Source organism: Primulina huaijiensis, chromosome 16 (assembly GCF_012295235.1).
Source record: "Primulina huaijiensis isolate GDHJ02 chromosome 16, ASM1229523v2, whole genome shotgun sequence".
Lineage (NCBI taxonomy): Eukaryota > Viridiplantae > Streptophyta > Magnoliopsida > Lamiales > Gesneriaceae > Primulina > Primulina huaijiensis.
This window is the reverse complement of record NC_133321.1, coordinates 15510250-15521009: the sequence shown is the minus strand read 5'-3', so window position 1 is coordinate 15521009 and position 10760 is coordinate 15510250. Positions and strand designations below refer to the sequence as shown.

The following is a 10760-nucleotide window of genomic DNA, read 5'->3' as shown; positions in this document are numbered from 1 at the left end:
TATCTTCATGAAGTTTTGAGCATGAATACACTTACTATAATTGCTTTAATCGTTACATTGACTTCAAGATTTTGTACCAAATTGGCATTGATTAGGAAACTTGAAGAGAAAATAAAGAGGACGAGCTATCATTTCCTCCTATTCAAATCCTTGGTGTATTTGCATCCCGATCTTTTTCTTTAATTTACCTTTTTGAGCTTGTATTTAACCCTATTTTCCAGGGACATTCGCGTTTCATTCCTTATCTTTAGGTTAGAGACATGCAAGGGGAAGGGTGCAGGCGTAGAATAAGCATGCAGTAATTTCTTCTATCAAATTTTTTTTAAAAAATACAACTTTTATCCTAAATTGAAATCATTTTATTAAAAATGTACTTTGGCGCATGTCTCTTTTGTCAATTGATGTTTCATTTCATATTTTTTTACTCCCAATAATTAAAAAAATATTGAACAAATATTCAAATTGACCTCTCATTAACCTCGTCTCAACTACATAGGGACCATTTCTTATCATTTGCATTAAGTTTTAAAGTAAGTGGACCCATTTTCCGAAATTGAACTTCGACAAGTGTCATTTATAATATGTCCTTTTTTGTTTCAATCCCATTTTTTTATCTCGTGGAAACGGCAGCCACTCCCTGTTACGGGTGATTTGGATCAATACAATATATTGTTACATATGATATAAGTTTATATATTCCGATACAAGCACTCCCATGAGTACGTATCACAGACAAATTTTGTGAGATGGACCTATAATATAAAAATGAAAAATATTACTTTATATCAAAAATAATATTTTTTATTATAAATATGGATTAAGTCAACCCGTCTCATATGCAACTTATTCATATTTGAGACAAACAGGAAAAAAAAAACATGACTTATAAAATGAGATGACGGTGGTATATAACTGAAATTTTATATATACTTATTTTGTCCATGTACAATTATTATTATTATTTTTTATCTAGCTACCCTTTTTAAAAAAATACAAACAAAAATTAAAATTTTATGATTTTTGTTAAGTGTTTTTTTTTTCAAAAATAATTTTATAACTTTTAAATACATTTTGTGTAAAAAATTAAAATTTGAATTTTAAAAAATGAAAACCATAAAAAATTTTAAAAAGTGAAAATCAAAAGTTTAATTTTGAAAACAACACTGGGCACTGGTCTCGTAATAGAGTAGGTTTCTCGTGAGATGATCTCGCTGATTTATATCCGTGAGACGAGTCGACCTGATCCATATTTTGAGTATAAAATAATAATTTTGACATAAAAAAATATTTTTTTCACGGATTGAGACGAATAAGATATTTATCTCAAAAAATTGATATGTGAGACGGTCTTGTATGAGTTTTTGTGCTCATAGTAAAAAAGGGATATTTGTGCTCATAGTAAGATTTAGATAATGTCTTTGATAAATTTATGATAATATATTTTTCTCAAGTAAAGAAAATTAAATAAAATAAAGTTCAATTTGGTATGGAATTAAAAAAAAAAAACAGAGTAATGATACCTATGTTTATGATAAGGGTATAGGTTTAACAATATAGTATTTTTTATTTTTTATTTTTTGATTACACACGAGGGGAGGAGACTCGAACTAGTGGGGGCCAGCTAATCTGGACAGGGGTGAGACTAACTGAGCTACAAGTCCGATCTCAACAATATAGTATTAGATATACAAACATCCCAAATTTTTGTGTCTATTATGCCCAATTTAATATATAAAAAGGATTTATGTATATGTATAAAAATGAAACAAAAAAATTTCAAATTAATACAAATATAATTTGAATGTCAAAAACTTTAATACTAGTTTTGTATTGAAATTAAAATCATCATCGATCCAACTCATTTAAGACAAGTTCACGTGTCACTCCACCTCGCCAGATAAAAGTAAAAAAAACCAGAATATCTGAAGATCCTATGAAAAATCCGACAAAAAAGAAAATCAGTCAAGAATGTTTAAAATTTCGATCCCCCTTTTTAAATCATAATTGTTATATTATGCCAGTTTTTATCGCCTGAGAAATCGAATCATATCGTGTTGCAAGGTGTGTTAAATTTGATGTCTTTGCAAGAGGTTTGCGTATTTTGCGTTTATGAATGATCTGTAATTATTATTGGCGTTCGGGGGACATTCGAATAAAAGGGTATATGATGTCCATGCCAACTGTTGTTCCACGCTTAGCCTATGGCGGTTTGCTGCTTGTGTGAGCGTTCCTTGAAGGTTGTTTTTTGATTCTTGAATCCATTAATCGGCAGCTTTTTTGAGCTGAATTCCGTATCTGCTGCAGATTCTTCAATTGGTCTTGATCAGTGGATCATATTATTTGAATCTTCTTTTGTACATTGATTATTTACTCGTACATATTTGTTCTCTTTTTTGTGTGGTTTCTTCTATTCTTCAGGTGTCAGAAAAGTCTGTTATTTCCATCGCTTATTATACGGGATTCTTAAAGTTTTGAACTTTTTAGTATTTCTATATCCGGGTTATCCTTGAAATTTAAATTATTGGTGAAAGAACGGAAGCAAAGGAAAAAGGTGGTAGTTTTACTGTTGGTTGGTTGTAGGTATTTATTTTCTACCGCAAGGAATCTAGTTTTGATGGTTTTTGGACTATGGATTTTCTATTCTTGAGGTGATCTCAAGTTTCCTTAGGTGGTTGGCTGTCAGGTGTTTTTTGCTCTATATTTTAAAAGATGCAAGCTGTGGGTAAGCTAGGTAGCTATATAAGTAAAAGTGTTTATACTGTCTCTGGGCCGTTTCATCCCTTTGGTGGTGCTGTAGATATAATTGTGGTGGAACAGCCTGATGGGAGTTATAAGTCGTCGCCATGGTATGTTCGGTTTGGGAAGTTTCAGGGTGTGTTGAAGACCAAAGAGAAGGTTGTTGGCATTAGTGTCAACGGTGTCGAAGCAGGTTTTCATATGCATCTTGATCATAAAGGGGAAGCCTATTTTATGAAGGAGGTTGATGTAGAAGAAGAGTTCGCATACTCCCCTCCGTCCTCTTCTGGTGAGGACATGGATAGGCAATCTGACAATAGTTGGTCTGATTCAAATGCCTGTGAAAATAATAGGAATGGTGCGTTTAGGACCAATTCTCGCCGATCACAGATTTTGGAACATGTTTTTGGGAGAGAGGAGGAATACACATCTGGTGTTATTAGGACCGAATCTTTGGAGCGTGCAGAGATTGCAGCTGATCTCTTGGAGTTGAAGTGGTGCACTAATCTTGCTTCCTCTAGGCGCAGAAAAGATAACTCCTCACGGTTTTCTGCTGAAGACGTAACAAAAGACGTGGCCTATAATAGTTTGCAAGATTATGGTTGTACTTCGGATGCACTAGGTGTTATATCTTGTTCAAGCTCCCAGGAACTCCAGAGCACTGTTGGGCAAAATTGTATGGTACTGAAATGTTTAGATTTGGGGTCTGTGGCTGAACCAGCCACCTCAATTGAATGTGCTCGAGAAGATGTTTATTTGACTGACGAGTCAGGCTCAGTTAGAGAAGATTACCATGTGAATTCTGTGACTATTATCTCTGAGGTAGTGAAATGTGAATCACAATTTCAAGAATCGGATGAAAAGGTCGTGAATTTAACAGATGCTGATATCAAGGTCATTTATGAATCTAAAAAGCCAGAAGGTTCAGGAGTTGAGTTGGACAGATCCATTAAAGAAGAAAATTTATCCTGTAGTTATGGTGACTGCGGGGAAGTCTCTGTCAATACTGAAACTGCTCATAAAAGGACTCCGTCACTATCTGACTTGAAATCTGGAACAGAAAGAGATCTGCTTCATGAACATGAACTTTTTAACATCCAAGAATGTTTGGGGAAAGGGGATCAATTCACCGTAGTTCGGGAAGAAAAAATATCTTTGAATGGAGGAACCTTTTTTGTCGAAACCTCTGTCACTGATTCGTATCCTCAAATGTCAAATTTTAATTGTGATAACCAATTTATTCCATCATCAAGAACTTTGGAGGAAAAGCAACTAGTTTTTGGTAACCTGGACCAAGTTTCTTCCAATGATGCAAAACACTCAGTGTTTGCTCATGCAGATCATGAGGGAAAAGAATCCAATTCGTCATGTTCATTAAGGGTTGCTGATGGAGATGATATGTCTGGTATTCCAAAATCTTGCCCCAGTTTTTCCTTAGACAAGGCAGTTATAAATGACTACATAATTGATGGTAATCTCAAGGGAAGAAGATTAAGAACCATATCTAGTGATGCTAGCATTGACACATCTGGTCATGATCAACCTAAGGAACTTACGCGAAAGGTGAGATCATTTCCCCATTTGTGGCCTCTGAATGATAATCTTCAAGTACGTGACGGTGCCCATTCTTTCAACCCTTTACGGAATTCAAGCGTGAAATCAGCTGAAGATGTTAAATTTCTAAAAGAGAGTGAAGAGAGACGTGTTAAAACGTTCAATGGTAAGAAAATTATTTCATTTTACCAATAACGATCTCGTTTAATTTTTTCCAGTATAGCCAGTAATTGATGTAGGCGTTGTATCTTGTGAATGCCTGATTTAGGATTTTGAATCTAGAACCAGTTGTTGATATATTGGATTTTATTATTATCTCTGGATCATTTTCGATCTTTCTGGTTAAGTTTCTATTTTATGGTTGATTTGTTCTCGTTATGTGCTAAATTTCCAACCTCACAAGCAACAAGAATTACTGAACAAAACTTATATATAAAAAATATAGATTCAATAATCTGAGTAATAAAACTCAACCAAGGAGCAAGTCCTTTACACACAATCCTCTTGCCCCTAGCATAATCTAACCAATAACCGAAAAAAATGCTTGAATACCCTCCTCCAATTCTATTATCTGTTCTTTGTTCTTTCCCCCTCCCTGCATTGTGGTTTTGGGCTATTTGATATTTTCTTGCCAAAACGCAACTCATTAGACCTCTCTAATCGAAGTCCGTAACAGTTCTCGACTTTGGTAATTTAACAAACAATTTATATTGTTTGGAACCATATATATTTACTGTCTTAGTTCTCCGACAGCGTAAACTTTTTAATACAGTGGTGACCAGGGTCCTAGTTCCAAGTACCCCTGTCAACCATTTATGGAAATGAGTGTACACATTCTAGGATTCAAATATTAAAAATCGCTTGCACAGGATTTCAAATGTGGAGAAAATAATAGTCAATGTCTTTTATTTCTTGACATTTTAAGCTATTAGATGAGTGGTCATTTGATAAACCTGGACTTTTGCAGCTTGTCAACTCGTGAATTCTAATGATAGTTTTGCCAGCTGTTAGTTTCTTACATATAGCTTGGATTAGTTGTCAGTAGGGAAATGATTTGTTTTTGTATATCCAGAATCAGGTATAGTTTGTAACCTTTGTTTAGCTCTTCTTGAGAATTCAAATTTGAAGCAGGAATAATTTTTATGTTGACCGTTAGAGATCTTGCAGGAAACCCACCTAAGCCAATTAATTCATTGAGAGGAAGCAGGAGAAGTTGGCCTTTCTCTATTAAAAGATCAAGATGCGTGAAAGTTTCTCACCCATCTTTGGATGGCAGTGAAAATTCTAATGCTGTAGAGATTCTTGAGGAAATGGCAGATTCGGAGGTGGTGAAAGATAATACAAAAGTTAAGGTAAACAAGAAGAAAGTAAGGGCACTTACTCCAACATGTGAACAACTGATGTCTTTAAAATTAAAAGAAGGGAAGAATATAGTGGTCTTCACCTTCTCAACTTCGATGCTGGGGAAGCAACAGGTCGCTTTTGTCTCATTGTTTTATGAGAATCTCTCTTTAAAGCCTGTTCACCTCACTGTAACACTTCTTCTTGAATATCACTGTTCCAGGTTGACGCCCGAATTTTCCTGTGGAGATGGGACACTCAAATTGTGATTTCTGATGTTGATGGGACAATTACTCGGTATATATTTCCTTGGATTCTTGTTTTTCTTTCCCTGCAAAGCATTACGACACTACAATGTGGAATCAAGATTTTTTTAATTTGTCACAAATGATATTTTGTCTTTTTGAAATTCATCGATTTTATACTGGTCATACCTGCAACTTTTTCTTTGCATTTCTTTTCAAGTTGCTGTAAGTTTCAAGTAGATGCAAATCTTGCTACAGTTATACTATGATGCGTCTTACTTGAGCGTTTCTTTGCAAACTTTTTGTGTTTATCTAGTTCTCATCAATATCTTGATATTCACATTTTTGGATTGGTTTAATGTTTCTTTCCGGCAGTGGTTCACTGCTTGTGGCTTCTTAATTCCACAATGAAGTTTGTTGTCACATTTAATATATTTTTATATTCTTACCTTCTGCTTTGCACACACCAAGTTTTTTTTATCATGCATATCAAGCTATGGTGTGGATTTTTTCTTGCATGCCTTCTTAAATTATGGAAATAGACTTTTGATTATTTTATCATCACTTGAAATACATTGCTCCGAGGAAAAAACTGGGAACTTTTGCGAACTCGGTTTTGTGGCTTTTGCAAACTTGATTTTCTGGAATCAAATCTTTTAGTATTCTAATTTGCATTTCTCTAACCAAAAAGTAATTGTGTAGTACAACAGACAAACTTAATTTATCAAAATGTGTTAACAATGGCTTGGTATTGGTCGTTAAGTTGGTCATACTTTTTCTGTCATTCTTCTCTATGACTTCATATCTATTCTATCTAGCAGTCTCACTTTGGTCGTGTTGAATATTGTAGGTCTGATCTTCTAGGACAGGTTATGCCTTTGGTTGGTATGGATTGGTCCCAGATAGGTGTTGCACATCTCTTCTCTGCTATAAAGGTTGGGTAATCTCAGAATAGAATTAAACTTGCAAAAATAGTTTTTATTATAGAACTTATCATATTTATCTTTATATGCACTACATGTGTGTATATTATGGAGAACATTAATATATGCTGTTACCATTCTCAGTAGCATTGTTTCCTTTGATCCGTGTGTATGTTCTGAATTTAAATTGCTTCTAGAGCATATAAATGAAGAAAGCTTTCAGTTTGCATGAGTTGGTAATGATTTTTTTGGTTTTGCATGATGTAGGAAAATGGATATCAGTTACTTTTCCTCAGTGCACGTTCGATTTCTCAGGCTTTTCATACTCGACAGTTCTTGTTTAATATCAAGCAGGTACTTTTTTTATGATCTCAGATTTTTTTTGAGAGAATGATCTCAGCTTTCAGATAAGCATAGGAAGACACCCTTCACTAAAGTTGCATTTCACATGATAAATATGATATAAATATTTTTGTTTTGTTTGTCTCTTTTCGTTGATGGTCTGTTTTAAACTAGTTTCCTTCACTCATACAATAGTGATGATCACAAATTAATACCGGCAAACTACAATCCAAATAGCAAAAACGAACAAAAATTTAGAATTCTTGGGTTTTTAGTGAGTTTTGTCATGCATTTTGAATTTCTTGCTCATACATGTCTTTTGAGGGTGTTCATCTATTTTTTCAGGATGGAAAAGCCTTACCAGATGGGCCTGTCCTCATCTCTCCTGATGGACTCTTTCCCTCTCTATTTCGAGAAGGTCATTGATTCCTCCAACTTTTGCTGCTTATTTTCCTAACACCGTGGTTAACCTCATCAGGGAACAGGAATACCCAAGTATCCTAAAATTTTCCAGTATTGTCCAATAATTTGGGTACATCACATGTATTCCCGCTTGGTAGAGCTATTGGGAAAGACGTGTTTATTGATACTTGTATTTGAAAATAAGTGTTAGATGTCCCATATCAGCTGGATTAAATCTTTAGGATTTTTATATATGGGCATTCTCTCTTTAGATTTTTTGAGTTGAATTAGGCCCAAATCTCAATCTTAACATGTTATTAGAGACAGATTTCGATCATGTCTCAAACTAACCATTATGTGTTGAACTACACTATGGGCCACCCGATAATGTAAACTCACGTTCCACTTGTTTATTCATGGGCGTGTGGGGTATATATTAGATGTCCCACGTCGGCTGGATCAAGTCCTTGGAAGTTATATTTGTAGACTTAAACAATTTTCTCTCCTTAAGCTAGTTTTTTAGAGTTGAGTTAGGGTTCAAGTCTCAATTTGACGATAATATTTCTGTGCTTTCTAACTTGTATGCTATATGAAGGATAATATTTTCAATGTGCCAATGAACTACTAATTGAGAAGTTTCTGTTTTCCTATATGCAGTTGTTAGAAGAGCCCCTCATGAATTCAAAATCGGTTGCTTGGAGGTCAGACCCTTTATTATTTTATCTCATCGGGGCTGAAACCAATAGATTTTTAGCATCTCACAAATTGATTAGAGATATTAGTAGTTTATCCATCTATAATGGTAAAATATCGATGATTTAAAGTTTGTATCTGAAATCATTGTAAGCACCAAAGCTTTGTGGAACTATCAAATGCGTTGTTCTAATTTTGGGAACATTAATAATGTCTTTTGACTAACGCAACTGAGGAGACTATCATATTGGTCGTTAAATTTTCCAGGACATCAAGGCATTGTTTCCCGCTGATAAGAATCCATTTTATGCTGGCTTTGGAAATAGAGACACTGATGAGTTTAGCTATCTTAAAGTTGGGATTCCAAGGGGTAAAATATTCATCATAAATCCAAAGGTACTCCAAAAATGTTCGTTTGTGAGGCTTTCCATATGTGAGAATGTTGTCTTAATTTACTGTGGTTTTTTTGTTTTTTACAGGGTGAGATTGTTGTAAACCGGCGCGTTGACACCAAATCATACTTATCTCTTCACTCCCTTGTACACGGCATGTTTCCTTGCATGTCCTCATGTGAACAGGTTCGTGTCTTTGAATTTTAATGATCTGTTTTCACATGTCAATAATCACATCAACTTATGGATGTGCAAGCCTTTATCTCTTCGATTTTCTACTAAAGTTGAAACTTCGTCTTTCTCCTTTACATGGGCAAGATTTCAATCCTTCAATCTCGTTACAGGAAGATTTTAATTCCTGGAATTACTGGAAACTTCCCCCTCCAGCCGTTGACATTTAACATCGAGCAACTTGAAATGGAGGCAAGCAACTAAGGCAGCATGTTTAATGACTGGAACTGTTTCAGGTAACTTCAAACTCCATCATGACAATTATCTGTCTCCCCGTTTCTGTGAAATCTGATAGAACGTTGTGTGTAGTCTAAGAAAAGAACCGAGAGGCTTTTAGTCAACGACTAATTCGAATATCATCCTTGCAGATACTTAGTCATCCAGTTTCAATCAGTGTTGAATGGAATGTTCAAAGCTATACAATACCAAGTTATAGATATTTTTACCTCTACATTGCCTATAGATCCCATATTTCTTTATGTAAACCTGGGAAGATGTAAAATTCCGTAAACATGATTTTGTAAATCGTAGAGCAGTGCTGTATGGACTTAAAAGTGGTTGCATACTATATGATGTAAAATTTCAATACAAATACAATTTGATTGGTAATGTTTCTTCGTGCAAAGTGCAAAGAGTACTCTTGTAGTTGTGTTAAATATGCTGAGATTGCATAGAATACTTCATTATACAGATTAATGAGATATAGGGACTGAAAGAAAGGAGGTGACAAATCAAAATAGCTAGTTTGCATATTTATCAAGCAACAACATTAATGCCTAATTCCTTACGAGCGAACTCCACAAGTTTAGTTATTTCGTTTTCATCAATTACTCCGTTGGAATTTTCGTCGGCAAACTTCATGCCACGCTTCGCCTTCGACTTACTGAGCCACCTCGAGAACCAGCTACCGTTAGCTTCGATTACCTTCTGTAGCTCCTCCACGGTTATACGGCCATCTCCATCGCTATCGAATTTCTTAAACCACTTCTTGAACTCTTCGGTGCTCATTTCATATTTCCCATCGTCTCGAGCATAGGTATTCCGAATTATTGTCATGTCCTAATTTGTTGCCCCCTTCTATGTGTTTGATTTTACTTGTGTGAGGAAAATTATATTACATAGCGATCAATTTATAGTCAAGGAACCTTTAGCTTTTTGTTGGAATTAGAATCCTCGAAAGTAGACGTGTATTCCTCACTACATGGTATAGTGAAATATCCTCTCTCCAATAAGAGGTTCAACTTTTAAAAGAAGTCATACAATTATTTTCCTGTGTAGATATGTATGTTAAATCTTAGATATACATTAAAAATTGTTGTATGACAAACAAAAACTCAAGTGAGAATGTCTCACAGGTCCATTCTGTAAAATAGATATCATCTTCAATTCGACCAATGAAAAATATTACTTGTTATATCCGATGTATTATTTTTCACTACAAAAATATAATTTTTTTTGTTATTGATGTTATTAAAAAAATATTGTATAATATCTGATTTGAGTGAAATTATTCGACCCATGAAAAATATTATGTTAATATCTAAATCATTAATTGTCACTACAAAAACATATTTTTTTTGTTAGTTATATTATGAAGAAATATTATGTAATATATGTTGATTTGAATGAAAAATATTATTTTCTATGTCAAAAATATATTGTGTAATATATGCTGATTTGAATCACAAATATTATTTTTTATATCAAATATATTACTTTTCATTACAAATATGAATCGTGTTGCACTAGAAACCTATTCTAAAAATATAGTTGATACTATTATATTCAATGATTATCAATAGATTATTTTGAACTTATACCAATTATTTAGTATATGCATACTACATTATTAAAGTTAGGCTTAAATAGGATATTTGTATCATAAATTTTTAATATATATA

General features: G+C 33.9%; 1 protein-coding gene across 2 annotated transcripts; it reads left to right on the top strand.

Moving 5' to 3' along the window:
- The first annotated feature begins 1889 nt into the window (after positions 1–1889).
- LOC140961357 (phosphatidate phosphatase PAH2-like) lies at positions 1890–9468 on the top strand. 2 transcript variants are annotated; one of them, XR_012172338.1, is made up of 11 exons: positions 1890–4456; positions 5458–5765; positions 5855–5928; positions 6727–6811; positions 7067–7153; positions 7487–7559; positions 8201–8244; positions 8504–8632; positions 8716–8814; positions 8973–9095; positions 9228–9468. XR_012172338.1 is itself a non-coding variant. In XM_073419831.1 (10 exons), the coding sequence occupies exons 1-10, from the start codon at positions 2710–2712 to the stop codon at positions 9027–9029; spliced, it is 2703 nt and encodes a 900-aa protein (XP_073275932.1). In that variant the 5' UTR covers positions 1890–2709; the 3' UTR covers positions 9030–9468. The 2 variants fall into 2 exon arrangements, 1 of the variants encoding a protein (XP_073275932.1); XM_073419831.1 differs by having other exon boundaries at positions 8973–9468.
- The last annotated feature ends 1292 nt before the right edge of the window (positions 9469–10760 follow it).